The sequence below is a fragment of the Geotrypetes seraphini genome, chromosome 4 (genome assembly GCF_902459505.1).
Source record: "Geotrypetes seraphini chromosome 4, aGeoSer1.1, whole genome shotgun sequence".
NCBI lineage: Eukaryota > Metazoa > Chordata > Amphibia > Gymnophiona > Dermophiidae > Geotrypetes > Geotrypetes seraphini.
The window spans coordinates 137,475,758-137,502,482 of record NC_047087.1 but is presented as its reverse complement, the minus strand read 5'-3'; the positions used below and the strand labels follow the sequence as shown (position 1 = coordinate 137,502,482).

The 26,725-nt window shown below is 42.8% G+C and overlaps 1 protein-coding gene across 1 annotated transcript in view; it reads left to right on the top strand.

Annotated features, from left to right (window-relative positions):
* Positions 1 to 26,319, top strand: part of PWP2 (PWP2 small subunit processome component) — a 360,035-nt gene extending 333,716 nt beyond the window's left edge. Inside the window, exons 20-21 of the mRNA XM_033941702.1 lie at positions 9,086 to 9,160; positions 23,775 to 26,319. Of these exons, the coding sequence (XP_033797593.1) occupies positions 9,086 to 9,160; positions 23,775 to 23,931 (232 nt within the window). The 3' untranslated portion in view covers positions 23,932 to 26,319. The remainder of the gene's footprint in view (positions 1 to 9,085; positions 9,161 to 23,774) is intronic.
* Positions 26,320 to 26,725: the final 406 nt, after the last annotated feature.

The following is a 26,725-nucleotide window of genomic DNA, read 5'->3' as shown; positions in this document are numbered from 1 at the left end:
TCCCTTATTGCATCTTTTACCTCTTTGGTTAGCCAAGCTGGTTCTCCTTTGCCTTTATGTTTCCTTCCCTTGGCTATCTGCGGAATATATAAATTCTGAGCTTCGGTGATAGTATTTTTTAGTAGGGACCATGCCTGCTCTACCGTTTCTATTTCAGCTATCCTATTCTTGAGACGTTTTCTTACCATGTCCCTCATGTTGTCGTATCTTCCTTTTTTGAAGTTAAAAGCTGTGGATTGTGTCTTGATTCGTTTTCCTTTCCCAATGCCCAGTTTAAAGTTGATCATGCTGTGGTCGCTAGTCCCCAGCGGGACCGTGACTACTACATCTCTTGTCTGCCCAGTTATGCCGTTCAGGATCAAATCCAATATGGCATTCCCTCTTGTTGGTTCCCCTACCATTTGCTCAAGGAAGCAGTCTCCTATCATTTCCAGGAACTTTGTTTCTTTGCCGCAGCTTGTGGTTTCTAGGTTCAAGTCTATCCCCGGGAAGTTGAAGTCTCCCATTATCGTTACATTGCCTGTCCTACATCCTTGCCTTATTTCTTCTGTCATTTCTACGTCTGTTTCCTCCGTCTGTCCTGGGGGTCTATAGTAGAGGCCAATTTTTGTGTCCACACCGTTCTGTCTGGGAATCCTTACCCAGAGTGACTCTAGTTTCTCTTTCCCCTCTGTGTTCTCTTCCCTGATCGTTACTACTCCTTCTTGGACATAAAGGGCATTGCCTCCCCCTTTCTGCCCAATTCTGTCCCTTCTGAATAGCTTGTATCCCTGCAGTACCGTGTCCCATTTATTTTCGTCGTTCCACCATGTTTCTGTTATGCCAATAATATCTATTTTGTCGTATCTTGCTAGTGCCTCTAACTCCCCCATTTTGTTTCCCAGGCTTCTGGCATTCGTATACATTTAAGCTCTCTTTGCGCTCTCATCTTGGGTTTTCTGGGCTTCGCAGTCCTTGTGTCTTTCACAGTATCTATTTGAGCTCCTTTTGTGTCTCCTTCATTTGCTTCAAGCTCTTCCCACTTATCTGGGCAGATGTCTGCAGTGCCCTCACTTGAACCTTCTGTTATCCGTGCCATCGATTGATTGTCGACTGCCGGCTCTTCCCTGTTCTTCAGTTTAAGGCCTTCTCAATGGCCTTCTTCATGTTTCCAGCAAGTATTCTCGCTCCTTCCTTGGTGAGGTGTAGTCCGTCCTTCCTATAGTACCTGCTTCTTCCCCAGAATGCTGTCCAGTTGCGCACAAAGTCGAAGCCCTCTTCTTCGCACCATCGTCTCATCCAGGCGTTGATTGCTAGAAGTTCATCTTGCCTTTTTGCATCTGCTCTCGGTACTGGTAGGATCTCAGAGAAGGCCACTTTCACCTCCCTGACCTTCAATTTTCTTCCCAGTGAGCGGAGCTCCTTTCATTTGATCTGTCATACTTCCTTCCGCTCACATCGTTGGTTCCCACATGGATAATTACAGCAGTCTCCTTTCCTCCTGCGCTGTCTATGACCCTGGTGATCCTGTTGGCCACATCCTTTACTCTCGCTCCAGGCAAGCAGGTGACCAGTCTATCTTCTCTCCCTCCTGCGATATGGCAGTCCACATTACGTATGATGGAATCTCCAATGATGATCCCCACCTTCTCTATTTGTGGGTTCCTTGGGGCTCGTAAGTCTACATCCATGGTGAAGGTTCCATCTGCTATCTTCCGTGTCACAACCTCGTGCAGACTCTCAATTCCGCTGGGTGAGTGGTCGCCCTCAACCTCCACATCCGTCTCTTCATCCTCTGTAGTAATGTCTTCTTCCATCTTGCCAAGGCCTTCTTCCTGGGTTGTTCGGGTACAGTTCTCCAGCCCCGGGACCTCCACATGTTGCTGGTGAGCTTCCTCAATGAATCTCTCAAGTTCTTCGATCCCTTCGCTGACACTGGATTCCATAAGTAACTTCTCCTGTTTGCTGAGTTCTTCTTTAAAGGTGAGGAGTTCTTCTAGTTCTTTCACTGTTCCCTCCAACAGTCGGACTTGCTGTTTCAGGCCGTCCAGCTCCCTACATCGACTGCAAATGTATGCCCTAATCCCCGAGGGGAGGTAGTCATACATGTTGCACCTGGTGCAGAAGACTGGAAAGCCCATCTTCTGGCTTCCGTGGTCAATCATTCCTTTCTTCCTTTCTGGGTTGTCTGCGCTTATGTGGGCCTTCTCTCTCTTCCTGTGTTTTGCTGTGTTTGACTGTATTCGCTCGGCCCTTCTTAAGGCTCCTTTGCAAAGGCGCTCTCGCTAAGGCGAGCGCCTTTGCCGAATGGCTGCGCGCCGTTGGCTCCCTTATGAAGGGGGGAGTCTGGGCACTGACGCAGCGCTGACATGCAGGGGGTGGGCGGAGCCTTCTCTCGCCTCTACCCGCTCCTACCGCCGCTTGCTGGAACTTTTGGCTCCCCTTCTGGCTCCTCTTCTCCGCCTCTTTGCTGCTTCCACGCGGCCCGCAGTAGCCCTAGCACCTCTGCCGCGGCTCCCTTCCTTATGAAGGGGGGAGTCCGGGCGCTGACGCAGTTCTGACGTGCAGGTGGTGGGCAGAGCCTTCTCTCGCCGCTACCCGCTCCTGCCGCCGCTTGCTGGAACTTTTGGCTCCCCTTCTGGCTCCTCTTCTCCTCCTCCGCCTCTCTTCGCCGCTTCCACGCGGCCCGTAATAGCTCTCGCACCTCCGCCGCGGCTCCCTTCCTTATGAAGGGGGAAGTCCGGGCGCTGACGTGCAGGGGGTGGGCGGAGCCTTCTCTCGCCGCTACCCGCTCCTGCTGCCGCTTGTTGGAACTTTTGGCTCCCCTTCTGGCTCCTCTTCTCCGCCTCTCTTCGCCACTTCCACGTGGCCCACAATAGCCCTCGCGCCTCCCTTCCTTATGAAGGGGGGAGTCCAGGCGCTGACGTGGTGCTGACGTGCAGGGGGTGGGCGGAGCCTTCTCTCGCCGCTACCTGCTCCTGCCGCCGCTTGCTGGAACTTTTGGCTCCCCTTCTGGCTCCTCTTCTCCGCCTCTTCGCCGCTTCCACGCGGCCCGCAGTAGCCCTTTCTCCTGGTTGGCCCTCTCCTCTTCCTGTTCTGAAGAGACTCGTTTTAAGCTGTGGAGAGCCACTCCCCCTGAGCCTGGGCGGGGGTAGGGCTTTCCACATACTAGCTTGTTCCCTTTAATTATAGGCACGATTCTTTCTATCCCTGGCTCTAACAGGGACAGGCTACTGGAAAGATAGTAAACCTCTAGCAGTGGCAGGAACAGGTTTAAACTGAGTAAAGCTTTCCTGCCTACCTCATCTGGCTTTCCTGCCATGGCTTTCCTGCCTGGCTTTCCTGCCATGCCTCATCTGATAACAATCTCTCTATCTAAGCAGTAGTCAGCTAATTCTGTAGATTGGCATTCTACCTGATCAGCTCTCTTACATTGGGGCTTAGTGTATTTTCTCGTTATCTCTGGGACAAAACCCAGGACAGACTTGGGTTTGTCATAGATAAAACCAGAAATGGACTTGGGTTTGTCACATTCCCCCACACTTAAAAGCTGACTCCTGCTTATAGTCAGAGTACCCCCCGTATTTTCTGGGATCCGGGACAAGATGGCTACATTAGTGTTCAATTTCCCTGGCCTATGAATCACCTTGAACTTAAATGCCTGTATTGCTAAGTACCAATGGGTAAGCCGTGCATTATTCCACATGGTATTTAGCCATTTTAATGCTGCATGGTCAGTGACCAATGTGAACTCTCTATCTTGGAGGTAATGTTCCAGTATTTGTACTGCCCATTTCACTGCCAAACATTCTTGTTCCACAGTCGCATACCTGCATTCATTTGGGTGAAGTTTCCTGTTCAGGTACAACACTGAGTGTTCCACTACCTGACTTTCCTGGCTAAGGACTGCTCCTAGCCCTGTGCCTGATGCGTCTGTCTGTAAGACCAAAGGTTAAGTGAAATTGATGGCCTTCAAGACTGGCCGGGTACACTTTCTCTCAGGGATTCAAAGGCTTGATTAGTAGTTTTCTTCCAGTAAAGTGTTTCTGGACTTCCCTTCCTTAGCATGTTCGTGAGGGACCCTGCCCAGGCTGAGAAATGTGAGATGGACCGTCTATAATAACCAATCAGCCCCAGGAAAGCTCTAATCTGCTTTTAATTGCTAGTACGGATATACGTCCGAATACATTTGACCTTATCTAATATAGGTCTTATATATCCCCTCCCTACAATATATCCTAAGTATTTGACCTCCTGTTGGGCTAAGAAATACTTTTTCGGGGTCACTGTCAATCCTGCCTTCAGTACCATAGCTAGGTGTACTAGATGTTGTTCCCACGTTGTCGAGTGGATCACAATGTCATCGATGTATGCATCCGTGTACTCATGGTGGTCCCTGAGCACCTAGCAGACTAAGTGTTGACATGTTACAGCCGCCCCATGAAGGCCAAAAGGCATCCGCCTGAATTGGAACAACCCCCGCGGGGGTGCTGAACGCTGTCTTTGGCTAAGGGGAATCTGCCAGTACCCTTTTGTAAGATACAGGGTTGTCAAAAACTGGGCCTGGCCTAGTCTGTCCAACAGTTCATTGACTCTTGGCATCGGGAATGCATCAAATTGGGACACCTCATTCAGTTGCCTAAAGTCGATGCAGAAACAGGGTGTCCCGTCTGCCTTGGGGATGATCACACTCGGACTGCACCAGGGGCTCTGCAAAGGCTCTATCACCCCTAAGGTGAGCATTTCCTTGACTAATGGACTAATTCTTCTACAAACTTTTTATTTTCCTCCGACAATCTATACGGGCGTACCCGTATCACCTTCCCTGGGTTGGTCACAATAGTGTGGGCCACCACTTCCATCCTGTCAGGCACTGGGGAAAATACATCTCCAAATTGACTGACCACTGCCTGCACCTGACAGAATTGCCTTTGGGAGAGATCTGTTCCTATATTCACCTCCCCTTGTGTGTCAAATTCTGCAACCTGTGGACCCAGGTCATCCTCCTGCCCCCTCTGTGCGAGCAGTGTAAGGGCTACTCTATCTTTCCAAGGCTTGAGCAAGTTAATATGGTATGTTTGCACACAGGCTTTCCTATCCTTTACTCTATAATCCACATCACCTATCTTTTCTGTGACCATTCCTGGTCCTTTCCATTGGGCCAAGAATTTGTGAGAGTCGGTCGGTACTAACATTAATACCTGGTCTCCCACCTGTAGCTGACGTGCCCTTGCTTTCCTTTCATAATAGGTCTTCTGTCGCTGTTGGTTCCACTCTAAATTTTTCCTCCCCTAGACCAGAGCGCGCTTCAACCCTTCCTTAAGCCGCGCTAGATATGCAATTATATTACTTTCTGTTTTCTCTGGAAAGTCCCATTTGTCCCTAAGCATGTCTAACATCCCCCTCGGGGAACGCCCAAACATTAATTCATAGGGACTTATGCCTAGTGAGTCCTGGACTTTCTCCCGAGCAGCAAAAAGGACGAAGTGTACCAGTAGGTCCCAATCCCCTGGTTCCTCTCCTATCCCCTTTTTAAGCATCTGTTTGAGGGTTTGATTAATCCTTTCTACCATCCCATTAGCTTGGGGGGTGGTAAGCGGAAGTTTTGATGTGTTTAATACCAAACCCCTCCCAGAACAGCTTCATCTCTACTGACAGAAAATTGCTCCCCTGGTTGGTCAGTACCTCCCTGGGAAATCCTACCAAACAAAATAGCCCCAGCAATTCCTTCATAATGGTTGTGGATGTCGTTTTCCTGAGAGGAAATGCCAAAGGAAAACGGGTAGCCGCATCCATTACCACCAGAATGAAACCATTACTCCTAGGGGTCTTTTCCAGGGGCCCTATTATATCCATCACCAGACGCCCTACTGGTTGCAAATTCAAACTTGGCTTGACAAAAATAAACTAGCACTAAATATCAACAAAACTAAATCCATTTTGTTTAATTGGAAAAAAGAATTATCACTCATAAAACCTTTCTACCTTAATAATATTCCAATTGTCTTGGTATCCTCAGTTAAAATTCTTGGTATATTGATAGATGAGAAACTTTCATTCCACGATCATATTTCCCTTATAGTTAAAAATTGCTTTTATAAACTTCGTCAGATTAGGTCCATTTCCAAATTCCTTACTCCATCCTCTTTAAATATACTGATTCATTCTTTTATAATATCAAAAATTGACTATTGTAATGCCCTATTTCTAAATATTACTAACAAAGAAAAAAGAAGACTTCAAATTATTCAGAACACAGACATAAAATTAATTTATAAAGCAAAAAAATTTGACCATGTTTCCCCGCTCTTAATAGATGCCCACTGGATACCTATTGGCCACAGGATCCTATATAAAATTTTGTTACTTATTTTTAAGACATTGGCATATAATGAGCCACAGTTTATTTCCAGAATACTGATCCCTTACAAACCTAAACGGTCCCTACGATCATCTGATCAAAATCTACTATCGGTGCCATCTTTAAAGATTATTGGGACTAGAAGATCAGATATGTTCTCTGTTATGGGCCCACAATGGTGGAATACCCTACCTCAGTTTATTCGAACTGAACAAGATATTGTAAAATTTAAAAAACTGTTAAAAACCCATTTATTTAAAGATGCCTATGAATCTTAACATTAGTTCTTTTTATTTAATTAAATACTATACTATATTGTGCATTGGTACTATGATTCCCTCCCTTTTGTTTTTTCCTTTTCTAACCATACCTAAATATTGTAACTTTTAACCTCACCCCTTAAACTCAGGACTGTATTGTTTAATTTTGTTATTTGAATTTATTTTGTAAAGACTCTTCTATTTTAATTATAATATGTACATCACCTAGAAAATGTAATAGGCAATTCATCAAAGATTAAATAAACTTGGAAACTTGGAATTTTAGGAATGGGTATGAGTGGTGCCCTAGCCAGCCTCGCCAAGGACAGCTTCTGGCAGGTCGGACAGGACCAACAGAATTCTATCACTTCATGCCTAGTCCCCAGCCAAAAGAATCTTCGTGCCACCTGGGGAAAAAAATGTGAATAATCAAAACCGCGAATGTCTAAACTGTGAATAGGGAGGGGGAAATGTATACCTTAAAGGACCACTAAAACCATGCTTAGAATATTCCTGCTTTATATTCATATTAAATTCTATGTTTGCTTTCTATATGTGTAATTTCAATTTGTTTAAATTGCCATTTGTACACATATGCTATTTGTGTATATGTCAACTATTGTGTGTGTAAACAGTATTTAAGGTTGCTAAAATGTACTGCATTGAGAACAGTGCCAGAAACAATTACAAGATTGCAGACCAGGAGAAAGGTGATAAGGACAAAACAAGAGTTTAGGAACACCACAGGTTAACCAAATTGAAATCAGCATGTTACACGTTCCCTGAAATTAAACTGTCAAATGCTAGCAGGTTAATCTACTCAAGAAGCAAGGTGATGAGAAAACCAGGGACAGATAAAGGTAGCACAGTCAATTAAAAGTTACTGCCTTCGGGGAATTTGAAATGCAAGCAACAGGATATAACTCCTCAGAAGCTAACTAGGTCAGTGTTGGTGGTAGCTAGTTACCATCCAGCAAGGCCCCTGGGTCCTAGATCACTGAATGTTCCTGTAATACCTCACTGGAATTTTTTTTTACCCTGCAGTTCTTATTTCTTCCATCTTAGATGGAACCAGGATGGGATATGGTGCCATGAGCATTCATTTGCACTATCTAGGAGGGGTTCCCCCCAAAAATATTTTGTATCCTTATATCATGCTTTAGTAGCTATCGGTCATCTAGGTGTCATGCTGTTGACCACAGCTCCATCCACCTGCTGGAACTGTGAAGGCTGCAGCATCCTCAGCCAATCCTGGAACCAAACTACAAACCTTCCATCTGGAAGTGCTCAACCCTCTGCATCACTAATTTTGATTGCTACAAAAAGTTCAATGATAAAACTTGATGGGCAAAAGAGACGGGGACTTTTTCTCTAATGAAAAGAAAATACACAGTTTATTCCCAAAAACATTTTAAAGAAATGTTAGAACAAAATAGACAGATTTAAGTAGGGAATAAAACAAAAGAAAGAAGCAATACAACAAAGAAACAATGCAAATGAAGATAGTAGCATGCATTGTTGCATTGTGTTTGGTGGGCAGATATAAAAAGCTGGGTCAGAAGTAGCTATCTTTTCAAATTGAAAAGATGGAGAATATACTTCGGGCAAAAAATCTGCGTCTAGTTAACTTCCCCAAAACGCATCTGTTGACCTCAGAAATTTTAATTCGTAAATACTTTAAAGAAGTTTTGGGGTTGTCAGAGGCCGATTCTTTGCCCTTAACAAATTTGTATTATATCCCACAGAAAAAGAAAGTTTCAGCAGAATTGGGATTAGACCAGTTGGAACAGATAGAATTTGATCTAACGGGTTTCCTGGAGGATTCACAAGATATAATCCAAACTAGGTCTACCCTATTAATAACTTGTGCTAGAGAATTAGATAAATCTTTAATTATGAAAGCTTATTTTCAAAATAAGCAAGCAAAATTTTGTGGATATAATGTGTTGATATTTCCAGATATAGCCCAGGCAACACAATTGAGAAGAAAAGCATTTTTAAATTTAAAGTCAAGGTTGTTGGCCTTAGGAGCTACATTCTACTTAAAATTCCCATGTAAATGTTTAGTGAAATTTAAGGAATATGAATATGTATTTTGGGATTCAATGCAGTTGGAACAGTTCTTACAGCTTCATCAGATTAAGCAGTCAGTTCCCACTTGAATTAATTATAAATGGAGTTTAGTAAAATTATGCACTATAAATTAGATCTTAGTTTAAGATTTTGATTATATGTTACTATTTTTTAGTAAATTTTAGGAATGTTCTTCCATTATGTGGACTAGAGGAGATTGATGGTAATGTAAGTGAATGGTAGTGTTTTCTTTTCTTTTCTTCTCTTTACTCTCCTTGAATTATTATTTGTAAAAATGATAATGTTTAAAAACTGATAAACATTTTTTAAAAAAGTAGCTATCTGATGCTCTCAAGAAGACAACAGTCTTGATAACTCACCTATATTCTATGCATTCTCATTTTCTGTGCAGGTCAGAGACTCTATTACCTATGATTCAGTCTCTTCAGAAGAGTATCCAGTCTCGTTTTGAAGATGTTTCAAAACTGTATGTACAATTTTATTTAAATTACAGTTTTAAAGTCAAACTATTGAGTATATTGAGTTACTGTAGTGGTGATCTGTACACTGGCAGTGCTGTCTCTTTTTAATTGTTTACTATGGCAAAGGCCTCTACTGTAGCTTCCTTTGTCCCATGGTGGCAGCATTTTCTCTTGTTGTCTAGGTCCCATGGTGATGTCCTTTTCCCTTTGTCCTCCTCAACATTCCAGTCACATTATTTTTAAACTATAGTCTCCTATATAAGCATAAAAATCTCAGCATTATTTTGACCTTTATGACAACAGGAAACTGTTACCATATATACTCGAATATAAACCAAGATTTTTGAGCCAAAAAAGGCCCCAAAATAGGGGTCTCTGTTTATATTGGGGTCCTCAAGTCTGCATGCTCCTCTACCCCCCACTGGACCTATTGCAGGCCTCTCGCAGGCCTGCCTTATCCCTAGTAGTCCAGTAGTGAGCCGGGACAGGACTGATCCTTCCCGCGTCCTTTCCTGGCCAACTGTAAACCACCCTACATCCCACTTCTCCCCGCCTCCCAAACCCCTCTCTAACTTACCTTTTGAACCCTAGTGATCTAGCAGTGAAGCAGGCAGGAACAATTTTCTTCGCTCTTACCTATGAGGAGCCACGATCAAATGGTTGTGCAAGTTCCTGGGGCAGTCTCATGAGTTCTTATAGCAGTGTTGAGCGGTCATTCCAGTCACCAGCAGTCACTCAGGTCTCCCAGTACCTTGGTCCCCATGGACCCACTAGTCACCAGTCAGTTTAGGTTTGAGCTTACTGAGGGTTAGGTGGGTACCAGCATGCACACTCCCAAGGGTTGCTCTTAGGAGTTACTGTTTCCAAAAACTTGTCTTTCTGTGCTCCGGCCTTGTCTGCAAGTTCCTATGTCTCTCAGAGTGAGAACTTCTCCAAAAATGCAAAGGAGTTTGCTTCACGTGACGTGATGGGAGGAGCCTATACCCAGCAGGTTTTATCATAGGAGTACTCTGTGCTGTCTTTGGGTAGTTCATTTTCACAGAGGCATTCTTTAACTTCAGGGTTTCTAGCGACAGGACATACACCCCATCAGTTAAGGAGCTTTATAAAGATCTTTTATAAAATTATAATGGTGTCCAAATTGAAAGAGCTTTTTGTCCCTAAAGAAATTTTGAATTGTAATGCAGACTTTAATTTTACCATATTTAGATTATTGCAATGCATTATATTGTGGTTTATTATGAAGGGGGGGCTGTTGGATCAAATAACTCCTGTTTTACAAGATTTTTATTGGATATTAGTAGTTGGACTTATCCAGTTTAAGATACTAGTTCTAGATTTTAAAGGCTTGAGCAATGATGGCCCTTTAAGTATTATTGTATGTAGTTTGAAAGTATATCAGCTCACACAGAGAATGAGATCTCAGGGTAAATGCTTGGTAATCTTCTCTTTCCACCAAGTGCAGTTACTGTGCATGAATGTTCTTCATAGTAGAACCAACTTCATATATGCTCACCTTTATGTCACTCTTTTTTTAAAATATCTTTATTCATTTTAAAATAAACTAAAACAGTGCATATAGGAATACATACAAAAACAGTTATGAAAACAGCACTGATATTTTACAGAATTTTTCCACCTAAAATTATTTTCTCCCTCCCCTATTACAACACACTCATGAACATAGGAACTGCCGCTGCTGGGTCAGACCAATGGTCCATCTTGCCCAGCAGTCCACTCATGTGGTGGCCCCTGGACAAAGACCAGCGCCCTAACTGAGACTAGCCCTATCTGAGTACATTCCGGTTCAGCAGGAACTTGTCTAACTTTGTCTTGAATCCCTGGAGGGTGTTTACCCCTATGACAGACTCCGGAAGAGCACTCCAGTTTTCTACCACTCTCTGGGTGAAGAAGAACTTCCTTACGTTCGTACGGAATCTATCCCTGTTCAGTTTTAGAGTGCCTTCTCGTTACCCCTACCTTGGAGAGGGTGAACAACCTGTCCTTATCTACTAAGTCTATTCCCTTCAGTACCTTGAATGTTTCGATCATGTCCCCTCTCAGTCTCCTCTATTCAAGGGAGAAAAGGCCCAGTTTCTCTAATCTCTCACTGTACAGCAACTCCTCCAGCCCCTTAACCATTTTAGTCGCTCTTCTCTGGACCCTTTCGAGTAGTACTGTGTCCTTCTTCATGTAGGGTGACCAGTGCTGGACGCAGTATTCCAGGTGAGGGTGTAAAATGGCCCGGTACAGCAGCATGATAATCTTCTCTGATCTGTTCACGATCCCCTTCTTAATCATTCCTAGCATTCTGTTTGCCCTTTTCACCGCTGCCGCACATTGTGCGAACGGCTTCATTGACTTGTTGACTAGTACTCCCAAGTCTCTTTCCTGGGGGTCTCTCCAAGTACTGCACTGGACATCCTGTATTCGTATAAAAGATTTTTGTTACTGACATGCATCACCTTACACTTATCCATGTTAAACCTCATTTGCCATGTCGCAGCCCATTTCTCGAGCGTGTTTGTCACATTGCAGGTCTTCGCAATCCTCCTACGTCTTCACTACTCTGAATAACTTCATATCGTCTGCAAATTTAATCGCCTCACTCATATCAATTTCCAGGTCATTTATAAATATGTTGAAGAGCACAGGTCCAAGCACTGAACCCTGCGGCACTCCACTTGTGACGCTTTTCCATTCCGAGTATTGTCCATTTACCCCCACTATCCGCCAGCTAGTTTTTAATCTACGTGAGTATTTCACCCTCTATTCCAAGGCTTGCAATTTTTCGAAGTAGTCGTTCATGTGGAACCTTGTCGAAAGTCTTCTGAAAATCCAGATATACAATGTTGACGCTTGTCTATCTGCCTGTTTACTTCCTCGAAGAAGTGTAGCAAGTTCATCAAGCAAGATCTTCCTTTGCTGAAGCCATGCTGGCTGATCCTCATCAGATTGTGTCCGTCAAGGTAATCAATGATGTGGTCCTTTATCAGCGCCTCTACCATCTTTCTCGGTACCAAGGTCAGACTCACCGGTCTGTAGTTTCCCGGATCTGCCCTCAAACCTTTCTTGAAGATCAGTGTAACATTCACTACTTTCCAGTCTTCTGGAATCCTTCCTGATTTGATCGACAGATTGGCTATTAGTTGAAGTAAGTGATCTTTAGAAGCTGGAATGTAATTTTTGTTAGATGGATCAACAGCTATGATAAACAAAGGGAGGAAAGATAGATCATCAGCATAATAGGAAAATGAAAGACAAGTAAACGTAGTTTCAAGTGCATTATTGTCCATACTGAATTTCACTTATGACCCTCAAGAATCTGAAATTTTCTATCAACAAGCAAGATTGAGTCAGGCACACAAGTAGGTGATGTCATTCATTGATGCCAGGACATAACTGCGCTCCCAGAGCTCAAAACTTAATATAAAATTCCAAGCATGCATGGCCCTTCTTACATGTAGTGGTCTCCTTAGCTCTTCGGTTTCTTTTTTCCACTCAGCTAATCGGGGTTGAAACAAAGCTCATCGTAAAATTTTAAATTACTTTTTTTTTTTTTCCATTAAATTTTATTGAGTTTTCAAAAAATTACATGAGAACTATAACAACATCAGTGAGCTTCAAAGTACATCAGTACAGATATCTTTTTTATACACTTTTGGTCATTTTTCTTTTGTTTAAAACAATAAATTTAAAAAAGAATGGAACTAATATGTCACCAAAGTCAGGTTTTAGACTTTGTCTGATGTGCAATGCAAAGATCCAAAATTTCAACACACATACCAAGTGCCCTCTTATACTAGGCTCCTGACTATAAGGCTCCTGAGGAAGGGCTGTAGTTCATTGGTTGAGCTTCTACCTCTGCACTCGGAGGTTGTTGTAAGGTTTGACCCTCCCAAAAAATGTAAGATTTAGAGGGGTTATATTGAAGCACCCTTACAAACGCCAGGTCCCAAGTTCAATACCCTCACAGAAGATTCATTAGGAAGTAGAATCAAATGACAAGCATAGCCAGAAGTGATTGCATAAAGAATATAATATAGAAATACAGAAAAGCAAGATTCATAAAGATTACAATTAAGCATTACAATTAAGGAATAAGTTTTACAAATACAGACTGCTTCTGTGCTCTTGTGAATGAGAGAGAAAAGCAGCTTCCTGAATAGGTGTTGTGAGAACAAAGAAAGAGAGAGATAGGTAGAGAGAGAAAGGGGGGTGGGGAGGGTGATGTTCCAAGCTTCGGGTTCCAGAGAGAGAGAGAGAGAGAGACGGGGGTGTTGTAGAGAGGAGGCTTTTATAGCTTGGAATCTTATTCTAAATATAGAAACTATTGTATTTCCCAGTATCTTTCTGTTTATAATTTGCAAACTGTTCGAAACAATGGTTAGTTTAATTGATAAGGAAGGTGTGACACTTGCAGGCATGGTAGATGGGATTAGTCTCTGGCTTCTTTGTCCCATTCAAGTAGCCTATCTTTTTGATAAACAAGCCAATCTGGCTGAATACTAATGTATGTGAATTCTGTGCAGGAGCACTTAGGGTCTATCTGCATCAACATTCCAAAATCAGATTGATATAATGTCCCATAGGCCTTTGCTGATGTTGGTTAAGCCAACTGAAAATGTTGGCTGCTATCAATGCTAGGCTGACATCTGTGATATCAATTCCTGGTGCTACTCTTTGTGACCCTGGGCAAGTCACTTAATCCTCTAGTGCTCACTGCTTTGAATGTCAGCATTGATATGCTAAAGTGACAAAAAGGTGGCATACAAGTTCCCATTCCCTTTCCCCATAATAGGAAGAACTATAAACATTGTACATATAACTTGATAGAAAGTTCCAAATTAATTTTGTGAACCACGTCATGGAAGCACTCAGCTTTAATCTGGTCAGAAAGTGAAGGAGATATTGGAATCAGAGGTACTTTGAGGAGGGCATTCAATATGGCATAGAGACAGTGAGGGTTGACAGCAAGAATCTAAATTGAGCATGGGAGTTTAGCCAAAAATGTTCTGCATAGCATGGAACAGGAATTTAAGTAGCAGATTCTGGAAATCAGTTAAAGCTGGAGTTTAGTTTGCCTTACAGGATATGAAATGGGAAAAATGAGAGTATCCAAAACAAAGAAGAGTAAAGTATTACAGGAAGGTATTGTCTCATTGACAGAGTTAAATGACATAATGGTTGAGGATTGATTAGACATTGGTGGAGAGTGCAAAGTTCACCAGCCTGAATATTCTTAAATATGTTGGTAGTGATTGGATGAAGATGGTTGAGGGAGGTAGTTAAGTTGAAAGTTATTGGATGATTGTCAGAGGAAGAACTGAGGAGAAGAAGGGAATATCCAGATAGTGGACATGCTGGTTAGTAGGGATAATAGAACATAGCTAAAGGCTGGATGAGGAGATTAAAGCAAATTAACTTTGAGGTATTAGTCAGAGAGATCATTGGCATGAATGTTAAAGTCCCTAAGAATGAAGAAAGGGGAAGATGGTTCAAGAATGAAGGAAAACCAGGACTCAGTCAGAAAAGGATGACTTATGAGGGTGTTGATTAAAAATTGCTACCTGAAAAGGTAAAGGAATGAATAGATGGAGAGGAAGGAAAGGAACAAGACCCAGGTAGAAGAAAGGGTTGAAACATAAGAACATAAGAAGAGCCTTACTGGATCAGACCAACGGTCCATCAAGCCCAGTAGCCCATTCCCATGGTGGCCAATCCAGGTCACTAGTACCTAGACAAAACCCAAAGAGTAGCAACATTCCATGCCTACAGGAAAGGGAAAGTAAAAGTCTAATGCAACACTGTGGCCAACTGTACAATCCAATCCAATCTTTCGGTGTATATACTGGATCATCCTCCAGACAACAGAGGCTTGACTTGCTTTACACAATAAGAGGTTGTAATAGTTTCTTCAAATAGAATTACTTATGTAACAATTTTTTGAAAAAGAAAAGTCTTCAGATATTTTCTAAAGACAAAGAGAAAAAGTAGATCTAATCTCAACTGGTAGTTCGTTCCTAATAGAAGTAAAGATGTATATAAAGGAATGAGAGACATAACCTAATGCCTTTATTTCCTTAATTGAAGGGAAAGAAAGTTTATACAGTTGAGAGGTCCTTGGTCTTATAGCTCGTAAAGAATTAAGAGAAATAGGAACCAAAGGCAAAAATATTCCATTCAAAATTTTGAACACTATGGTAGCACACTTGAACTGAATTCTAAGATGAACTGGCAACCAATGAAGACAAAAACAAAAACGGTGGATACAGATGTTCTGGAGATAATTTATTAAACACTGACACATAAAACCATGAAAATTCAATTTAAAAAGTACAATGATAAAAAATACTGTGATAAAAATCCAACTGGACCCTACACGGTCCATGTTTCGGCGAACACGCCTTCCTCAGGGGTCCTAAAAGGAAGAGGTAATAATGATAAAGAGAAAGAGAAAAAATGAAAAGATAGAAAGATAAGAAGTGACTGTGATGCCAATCTGGAGCATGCATATTAGTGTCTATATTCAACTGCAAGATGAAACAAGTGAGCCAAGTGTGACATGCTATATACAGAGGCTTGAAACATCGACAAGAGGCATGAGAGGAAAAAGTGCCATAGGTGTGTATTAGAGTATAAACTTAAGCACAGGAATCTATAAGGTGCCTAAGAGAAGCCATAAGAATGAAAAGTTAATAGAATGAAGAAACCATGATGCGTGTCTGATTTTGAAAACATGAAGAGATATGTGACACAATGTAATGACGAGAAGACATTATATATACCAATGGTTTGCAACCTCACGTATAAAGAATTAGACTGAAAACGGTCTGTTGTCTTTAAACTATATAAAAAAGACATCGTATTCAAACATGAAGAAACCATAATAGGACATGAACACATAGAATAATGCAGTTAAAATAACAGAATAAAATGACTTGGTTCTAAGACAGCAGGACAATCTTAGCTATCAAATTACTAGACAAATCATTTCATATTGTAATTTTAAAGTTAAGTGATATAAGATACGTAAAGCATGGGCACGATGAAATATAATGCACCCATGAAATTAATGAAACAAAGATGTGAATGGATTATATATATGAACTAATAATTAAAGAGCAAGCTGAATGTTCATACTCATGGACACTAAGGCCCTTATTCTACAAAGTGCGTCCCAATTTTAGGCAGCTGTAGGCATCCTACAGCTGTCTAATCAGCCAATCGGGATGCACGTTTTTAAAAAAAATGCTCCCCAGGCAGGCCGCCTATATTGAAGGCGCCTCCGGAGCCTAGGGAGGCCCGCAAGACGCCTAAGCTCGCCTAAGGGCCTTAGGCGAACCTAGACGGCCCTACGCATCTCCCTAGTAGAGGAAGAGACGATTAAAATGTAGGCCAGCAAAATGCTGGTCTACAATGTAAGTAGACGCGGCCGCTATACTGATCGCGGCAAGGGATCTCCCTGCTGCAATAAGTATAGCAGCCGCGGCCGCCTGTCCCATCACCGGCAGGAGGATGCCCAACTCCTCTTGCCCGAACCCCGGACCCGAACCCCGGACCCCCCCTCCCCCCCAAACTGGTAATCGCCGACAGGAGGATGCCCAACTCCTCCTGTCCGAACCCCGGACCCCCCCTCCCCTCCCACCCCCCCCAAACAGGTAATCGTCGGCAGGAGGATGCCCAACTCCTCCTGCCGGAACCCCCCCCAACTCGTAATCGCCGGCAGGAGGATGCCCAACTCCTGCCGGAAAGCCTGACGACCCCCACCCCCCAACTAATCTCCCTCACCCAACTAACCTTAAATGTTGTTCGGCTGGACGGGTCTTGCTGCTGTCCAGCCGACAGGCCCGCCTCGTGGAAATGAGACGGGCCCGCCCGTTCCCGGCCCATCCCCGCTAAATCTAAGGCCTAATTGGCCCAGGCTCTAGAAGCCTGGATCAATCAGCCTTAGACATAGCAGGTCCGCCCATCTCCACTAATCCTAAGGCCTGATTGGCCCAGGCTAGGCACCTGGGCCAATCAGGCCTTAGGATTAGTGGGGATGGGCGGACCTGCTATGCCTAAGGTCTGATTGGTCCAGGCTTCTAGAACCTGGGCCAATCAGGCCTTAGATTTAGCGGGGAAGGGGCAGGCCCGTCTCATTTCCACGAGGCGGGCCTGTCGGCTACACGACAGCAAGACCCGTCCAGCCGACCAACATTTAAAGGTTAGTTGGGGGAGGGAGATTAGTTGGGGGGGGTCGTCGGGCTTTCCGACAGGAGGAGTTGGGCATCCTCCTGCCGGCGATTACCAGTTTGGGGGGGAGGGGGGGTCCAGGGTTTGGGGTTCCAACAGGAGGAGTTGGGCATCCTCCTGCCGGCGATGGGACAGGCGGCCGCGGCAGCTATACTTATTGCAGCAGGGAGAGATCCCTTGCAGCGATAAGTGTAGCGACTCTGTCTAATTTAACCCGATTCTCTAACCGGCGTCTGTACCATGAACGCAGGTTACAGAATCGGGGTTTAGTGTAGGACCGATTCTGTATAGGACACCTCTCCTGGGCGTCCTATACAGAATCGGGGCCTAAAGGCAGTGAAAGTAAGACATGATAAATTGAAATCCATATATAACAGTGCATTAACAACCATGTGAGGTAAAAATAATAATGACAGGTACAAATATGGCATGATACATAAGGATTAATAGTACAAATATGGCATGATACATAAGGATAAATGGCATGATACATGAGGACTAATGGTACAAATATTGCATGATACATAAGGACTAAATGCCATGATGCATAGGGACTAATGGCATAAGGACTAATGATACATAAGGACTAGTGGCATGATGCATAAGTACTAACGGTACAAATATGGCATGATACATAAGGACTAATGGTCTACAGAAGGCAAAACTGACTGATGACCATAGTTAGGTGAACAGCAAAGATTTAGGAAATGAGAAAGCACGTAAAAAGGGGAAGCTGTGGTGAAGTAAAAAGCAAAGCAACGAAAGTGGAGAAAAAACAGCTTTATAGACCTGTATTAAAGTTTAAGGCAAAAAAATTAAAAGCCCCATGTGGCTTTGGGATATAAATAGGCTGCATGCTAAAACCGTGAGTGTGTATATCCTCTAGTGTAATTACAAGTTGACGGAAATTTAAGTTAAAAAATACCACTGGTAACATCCATTTCCTCAGAGCGATTTCCATTGACCAGTACCCTCTTACCTTCCAGTCAATCAGTTCCTGATCCAGTTGTCACTTTGGGGCCCATACCGATGGCACTTAGTTTATTTATTAGACCCCTGTGTAGAACACAAAGGCTTTGCTATAATCTAAATACACAGCATCTAGTGCCACTTCCTTTATCCAATTCTCTGGCCACCCAGTCAAAGAAATTGATTGGATTTGCCTGGCAAGACCTTCCTCTAGTGCAGTGATTCCCAACCCTGTCCTGGAGGAACACCAGGCCAATCGGGTTTTCAGGCTAGCCCTAATGAATATGCATGAGAGAGATTTGCATATGATGGAAGTGATAGGCATGCAAATTTGCTTCATGCATATTCATTAGGGCTAGCCTGAAAACCCAATTGGCCTGGTGTTCCTCCAGGACAGGGTTGAGAACCACTGCTCTAGTGAATCCATGTTTCCTCCAGTCCTGTAATCCACTGGATTCCAGAAATGTCACTATTCTCAGTTTTAAAAATGTTTCCATTAATTTACTTACCACAGAAATCAGGCCTACTGGCCTGTAGTTCCCTACTTCTTCCTTACTTCTACTTTTCTGGAGAGGGACCACATCCACCTTTCTCCAATCCTCTGGTACCAGAACTTCCCTAAGTTCTCTCAGTACCCTCAGATGTACTTTATCCACCTTTAGTTTAGAGAACTCCTCATAAACACAATCCTCTGAAAATTGATCTACCACATATCTAGTCCTATTTGCTTTTGTTTTCTGCAGTCCCGCTCCTGGCGCTTCACCTGGGAACAAAGAACAGAAATATTTCTTGTGCAATCCCACTCCATTCCTGAACTGGGTAAATCCCATCTCGCAAGATCTCTTGTAGGAAGCTTCATTAGGATAACTTTTTGCTCCTTCTCTCTTACCTGTAGACTGCTCTCCAACTTCCAGTTGTCTTCCTACAAGCAAGACAGTAGGAGCTCATCATATCTGCTCGTGTTTATTTTTTCTTTGGATCAGGCATAGGTCTGGTGATTCATTGCCTAAGCCAATCCTCAGTAAACTGCCCTTTAAGGGGCAATTATTGTTTGGTAAGGGTCTGAATGAACTTATGACTGCTGTGCAGGACCAAAAACCTAAGTCCTTGCCAGACAGCAGGTCTCGGTCTTTTAGGGGAATGGAGCGTTCTAGTTTTCATTCCTCCAGGCAATATCAATACTCTGGAGGTCCCTCGGGTCTTAGATCTTACCAGAGCACCAAACAACAGTTTGGTGGTGATAGGTGCCCACAGTTTTCAGAAGCCCACTCTACTTCCGCCCCAAAGAAGCAGTTATGACACCAAGCTCTCAGTCAACCTTTCTCAGATTGGAGGGAGGCTTTGGCATTCCTGGAGGAGTGGGTGGACATCACCACAGATCACTGGGTGCTGGACATTCTGTGAAACGGGTACAAGCTCGAGTTTTATCAGCCCCTTCCCAGAGCTTTTTCTGGACTTTCCAGCTGGGAGACCAGATAAAGAGGCCAAAGTCGAAGCCAGAGATTGCCCTAGAGCCTATTCCAGAGTCTGATTCAAGCTCCGGCAGATACTCAATATACTTCATCGTGCCAAAGAGAGGCTCTGAAGACTGGAGATCAATCCTGGATTTCAAAGCGACCAGGGCTAGGAATTCATCGATTCAGAATAGAAACGGTGAAGTCGGTGATCACCTTGATAGCGCCGGATGAATTTCTGACCTATTTGGATTTGACAGAGGACTAGCTTCATATTCCCATTTTTCTGGAGCACAAAAGATACTTGAGGTTCTATGTCAGCAACAGCACTTCTAGTTTGCAGCCTTCCAATGTATAGCAGAGAGATGGGGATGCCCGGTGATTGACCATAAAACATTATGATATACCCAAAGAAAACTCCCCTTCCCCAGTATTTTTTAAAAGTTTGAATCAAAACAGTTCTCTGACCAAATTGTAGTCAAATGCTGTCAGTCTGGGCTTTTTCTGTGTTTGAGCCCCCCTTAATGAGAATTCCTAATGTCCTCCTATACTGTGCTTTAAGAAGTTCTCCCTTCACATCTAGAAAGGCAAGCAGGCCTCATGGAATGTCACAGACTTAAGCGAGTTTCTGTGGTAATCTAACTTAAAAGTCAGATAGGTCAAACTTCAGATGTTACTTCTCAGGAGTTCTCAAGGTTTAAAATATAAAAATAAAGTTTGCAAAACCAGTTTTATGTTTAAACACATATATATACAATCACACACACATAGTCTGGGGCCCCAAACATACCACGCTCATATTTCAGTCATATTCAATACTTCTTTAGAGCATATTTAAGAAATTTAGGCTTCTCTACTCAGCAATGGAATGCCAGGAATATCTGTTACCACTCAAGCCATGAGGTTTCTCCTATTCCCCTGGGTATGGCAGCCCAGACAAAAGAAAACCAGAAACCAGGGTCTTCAGCAGGAAAACTGCAGTATTTTAGACAAAGAAAGATGGAGGCACATTAATACCTCTACAAATGTGTTATATATACATATACCTAATTTCCCTTATGATCTTGCTTAATCCAGCAATTCACATAAATACTGAATATTATAATGACCATTCTTACAATTAATCTTTAGTGTTTTTCTGGCCTTGGCTGCAATCCATATTCAAATTTTTTATATCTTTGTACCTAACTTTTCATAGACTCTTAATTGGGCATAGGCCTTATCTTCAACAAATGCATTACTAACTAGATTTACCCAGAATCATATGAAAAGTAGGTATCTTATATGTAGAAAAAAAATCTACAATGTACTCAAAAAAAATATCATGCACACTATCCATTCCAATACAGCATGCCACAGCGCCCCCTGTCCGTTAGTGCCACTTCTCAAGCTGGATCAGGGTCTCAAACTTCCTTTTGCCTTCTCATGCAGGGTTCCATAGTTCTGCAGGATCTAGACTGGTTTGGTCTTATGGCCTGGCTCTTGAGCACGCAGCTTTAGTGTGCAGAGTCTACTCGGCAGAAGTGGTAGCTACCATCTTGCGTAGCAAAAAGAAATTGACCATCTCTGCATATGCTAAAACTTGGCAGTGTTGTCAAACTTGGTGTGCTCAGAAGAACCCAAGCTCGGCGTAGATACCAATGGTACTCATCTTCCTTCAAGAAGGCCTGGAACAAGGACTTTCAATCAGCTCCCTGAGAGTTAAGATAGCCAGGCTTTCCTGTTTCAATCCTAAGCCCCTGGGGGTCCTCTGGCCACTCATCCAGATGTGGGCAGGTTCTTAAAGGGTGCATTGTGGTTCCGCCCTCCATTGTGTCAGCCTACACACTGTTCCATCCTTTCTGCCAAAAGTGGTATCTAGTTTCCACATCAACCAAGAATATTGAAATTGTTGGATGTACACAGAATCTTGCGGCAGTATTTGGAAGTCATGAATGGATTTCATTTGTCAGATTTGTGCTTGTTGGGGCAGACCAGTTTCAAAAGCCACCATTTCAAGATGGATTCGGATGGTGATTTCATCTGCCTATACTGGAGCTGGAAAATGACCTCTTGTGTCAGTAAAGGTGCACTCCATGCAAAGAGTAGCTTTTTCAAGGGCAGAATCTTCAGCAGTTTCCCTGGAAGAAATTTGTAGAGTGGCCACTTGGTCATCTTTGCATATCTTTAAGAAGTTGTACAGAATAGATGTGGCAGCCACGTTTAGGTCTTCGGTTCTGGCAGCAGTCTCATCAGTCCCACACTAAATTTGAGGGACTGCTCTGTTACATCCCACTTGTTCAGGAATGGAGTGAGATTGTATAAGAAAGAAAGATTAGATCCATACCTTGATAATCTTTCTTATAAATCCATACTTCATTCCTGAAGCCTGCCCTGGGAGTTGCTGATTCATGCTTGTCTGCCTCAGTAAGTATCGATAAGTTGGACTACTGATTCTTTGACCAGCCTTTTTCAAGAATACTATCTACAAATCTTGTGCACGTTGCTTTAAGGGGGTCTTTTGCTACTGGAATAATCTTCCACTTCAGGTCACTGAGGCCAGCAGCGTGCCTGATTTTAAGGCCAAATGGGATAGACACGTGGGATCTATTCACTGAGTTAGGTGGGGGAGGGTCATTGCGGTGGGCAGACTAGATGGGCCTTGGCCCTTATCTGCCATCTATTTCTATGTTACTGAGCCCTCACACTGTGTAGGCTGAGTTTCTTTGTTTTCACTGTTTTCCCATTTAAGATGTTTTTTTTTAAAAACCTGATTGTTCTGATATATATTGATAAGAGCAGATTAGACTTGTTTCTCAGGCAGTTTCCCCATACCCCTTTCCCTTCTTTGTCCTCTAAAGGAACGGCTGTCTGCTTTGTCACACACTGGAAGTTGGAGGGCAGTCTTAGAGGTAAGAGAGGAAGAGCAAAAAGTTATGCTAATGAGACTTCCTACAAGAGATCTCACGAGATGAGATTAACTATCCACTTGTTCAGGAATGGAGTGTGGATTTACAAGAAAGAAGATTACCAAGGTAAGAACCCAGAGTTAGATCCACTAAACAGGATTGGTAAGACCGCATGGTCTACTCCAAACCCATTTTTTGGCCGATTCTAAAAGAGCTATTAATGCAATAAAAATTTTGCATGCAAATGATTCACGCAGAGGTCCATTGTAAGCCCCTTCTCTCCTGTCAGATTGATAGCTGTGAGAGTGACTCTCACATGAGCGCAGGGGAAGCCGAAACAGGGGCAGGGGAAGCTCTGAAGCAGCTTTCTGCCACTAAGCTGTTCGGGGCAGGAAACCCTTTTTTTAATGGGCACAGATGCTGTGTGTGTGTTACATATGCACAATATCTGCCCCATTAAAAGAAAAAAGCCCCCTACCTCCTGCCGATGATAGCCCTCCCCAACATCCCCCCCTGACAAACAGGGAACCCCCCATGCCAGCAAAAATGGGCAGGAGGGATACCCAGCCCCACCCCCCCACCCCCCCGTGCACGAGAAAAAATTGATAGGAGAGATGCCCCTCTTGCCAATGGAGACTCCACACCAGGCACCCCCGTACCATCCCCTCCCCCCAAAAAGACTGGAGGAATGCCCATTCCCTCCTTCCACCAGATGCTCCTCTGAACCTTCTGCCACCCTTCGTACCTTTGTTTGAAGAGAGAATTTGGGAGGCAGCTCCAAGGCCCACTAATCCAACATGGCAGGCCTTCCCCTTGGTGCCTTATGCGTTTGAGCCAATCAGGGCCTTAGGCTGCTCCCCAAGGAAGGAAAGGCCTGCCATTTTGGATTGACAGGCCTCGGAGCTGCCTCCCTCCTGCTTTCTTCAAACAAAGATATTCTTTTGAGCAGGGACCATCTGTTGAATGTTTAATGTACAACACTGCATACACCTTTTAGCACTATAGAAATGATAAATAGTAGTAGTGTATAAAGTATGATTAATGTTAAGGTTCTCTTCCTCTCTCCACAGCTGTGACTGGAATCGCTACAATCTGAAGTATGCTCTGGCCATTTCCCAACAGCGGGGCCTGAAACGTTCTGTAGAGTCTTCCATAAGTGATGAAGACTCGGACACAATGGAGCCCTGTAACAAGCAGCCTATGGAAGATGAGACCATGCATATATAATAGACTTCCCTATTTTCCCCAATCCATGTTTTAAACCTGCCTTGAACTCAACACAGCCATGTTACTTAAGGCTCAATGACCCATCCACAGTATGCACAACTATATTATCTGGGCCCTTTTGACCCAGTAATGTATTCTGTACCACCACTTTACCCTAAGGTTCAGTGACTTGGCCGTGGTGATCCTATTTCAAGGAGGGTCCCCAGTAGATATCTTCCACAGATACAAAATAGTGGCCCAAATAAAGGGACCCCTAACTCTGTACCTAGTTGAGATTATGTCCCAAAACTTTGGATATCCCCTGAAAAACTTTCATCAATTTCTAAGATGGTTGAGTGGGGAGCTCTGGACCACTTGACATAGAATGACCCAATATGAACCTGAGGATCTGTGACACAATCGCCATTTTATCTGAGATTCAGTGCTCTATCATGGATTCTGTATTGATGTGTACTCTAGATAGCCACTGAGAGGCTTATTGGTAGAGAAGAGTGAGTCACTGAATAAAATAATAATTGCCCTTTAATCCTTATTGCTGTTTTTCATAACAGATTTATGGCAGGGATGTTATCAAAAGGTTTAGGATATACTTGGTTGTGGAGTTTACAAATTTTAGTTAAATTCTGGTTTATTTACATGCATTTTGAGCTTAGAGAATCTGGCTTAGTTACGCTGGCATAAACGAATAGAAAACAAGTCTACCAACATGGTTGGAACAGGGCTTAAATCCAACCCATTAATCCTTTTAAGTTTTAGATTTTTAGTAAATCTTTTTCAGATATGCAATAATTTTGACTAGATTTCAACAATATCTCATTTGATATAACTTCAGGGTAACACATTAACATAATATCTTTTATCAGAAGTCATGGGTCTGTACTGGGATTCGTTTGACTATTTGGGCTTTTAAATTTCCAGCGAACCGTCATATCCACTGTGTAACAGGCTTTCAGCTGCCTAATATATGTCTGAATTATAGAATGGCTCAGAATTTTAAACAAAAAAACAACCCTAAATGGTTCCAAACCAAGCAGCCAGCTGTGATACTTTTTGTCTTAATGGGGTGTGATTTTAGGAGTACAGGTGGATGAAAGAAGCTCAGTAGCCAGTTTTCAGGAGGTCTTTGAGGCGGGAGCAGGCCATGGAAATCAAGAGAAGATTGTACAAGGCTTGATTCTGGGATTGATTTCTTGGAGAGGTCTACCATTACTACCAAGGAGAGCCAACCTTGGGCTTTTGGGAAGGGCTTAAATATGGCCAGAGAGGTAGCATAAATATCAATTGTACCATTCTTGAAGTGTGTTCTAGTATACAGAACAACAAGGCAGAAAGTGCTGAGGAATTTTGAGGGGTAGAAAGGAGAATATAGATCAGTTTGACTTTTGAGTGGAGATCATAAAGAAAGCCTCTGGTTGAAGATAAGCAGTAAAAAGCTCTAGAAAGGTCCAGAGGATAAATAGTAACATCTATGAATTCCAAGGTACAGATCAGTGAATGTTATATGAGCATGTTCAATAAGGAGATAAGTAAATACAGTGGTACCTCGGAATCCGAACTTAATCTGTTCCAGAACCCCGTTCGAGTTCAAAATGTTCAAGTTCCAAGACAATTTTTCCCATTGAAAATAATAGAAACTGGATTAATCTGTTCCTTGGTCCCACAAACTCAGATTTTCAAATAAATTTTCCACTGGATACATGGCTAATATAGATGGCCTGAGGGCTGTGCAGGAACAATGCGCTGTGGCATAGACAGCAAGATCGGGCACCCCAATTGGCATAGACAGCAAGATAGGGCCCCCGCTGGCATAGGCAGCAAGATCGGCAATGGCAACTGCAAGCGGTGCTCTGCCCAAAGCTTCCCTCTGACGCGAACCGCCCAGGCGGAAACAGGAAGCTGCGTCAGGGGGCTGAGCAACGCTTGAAGTTCCCGTACATTCGGATTCCGGGGCAAAATTTAATTTAAAAAATAGTTCGGATTCCAAGTTGTTCGAGTTCTGGGGTGTTCGTATTCCAAGGTACCACTGTATATATTTCAGAATGCTGGTGATGAGTGTGCTAAGTGTGTAGATGAGTTTTGCTTATGCTGCTCTAAAACTTGAATTTTTTTAACCAACTGCAATAAAAACTGAAATGTCTTACATCACATTTTTTTTAAAGCTACTTGTTTTTCAGATATGCAATAATTTTGACTAGATTTCAACAATATCTCATTTGATATAGCTTCAGGGTAACACATTAACATAATATCTTTTATCAGAAGTCATGGATCTGTACTGGGATTCGAAGGATTGGAGAAGATTAAATTATAATTTTTGGTGGAACTCTCTATGCCATATCTAGGAAAGATTTATTGCAATACAGCGGGGATATTTCAGGAAATTTCAGGATGTATGGAAACCATTAACAAAATATTGTACGGATTAGTTGACATTGTTTCCCTTAAATTTATCAGTTTAATAGTGAAGGGGGGGATATTTTATTATTACATATTCTATATGATAATGGAATATATGGTAGAGAGGGGTGGGAAGGGGGGAGGGATAAGAGTTTATGTAGTGTAACAATGATAGCTTGTAAGTGATGTATTTATTGTTAATGTGATTGAATATATATAACACTTATTGCAATTTTGAAAATGAATAAAGAATTTAAAAAAAAATAAATAAATAAAGCTACTTAAAATGTAGCTTTTTATTCAAACTTTTTATACATTTGCAATTTGCAAACCTGGCTTTTTAGTTGAACTTATATTACACATTATTTTCTTTTTTCCTTCTACCCTAGTTGACTAT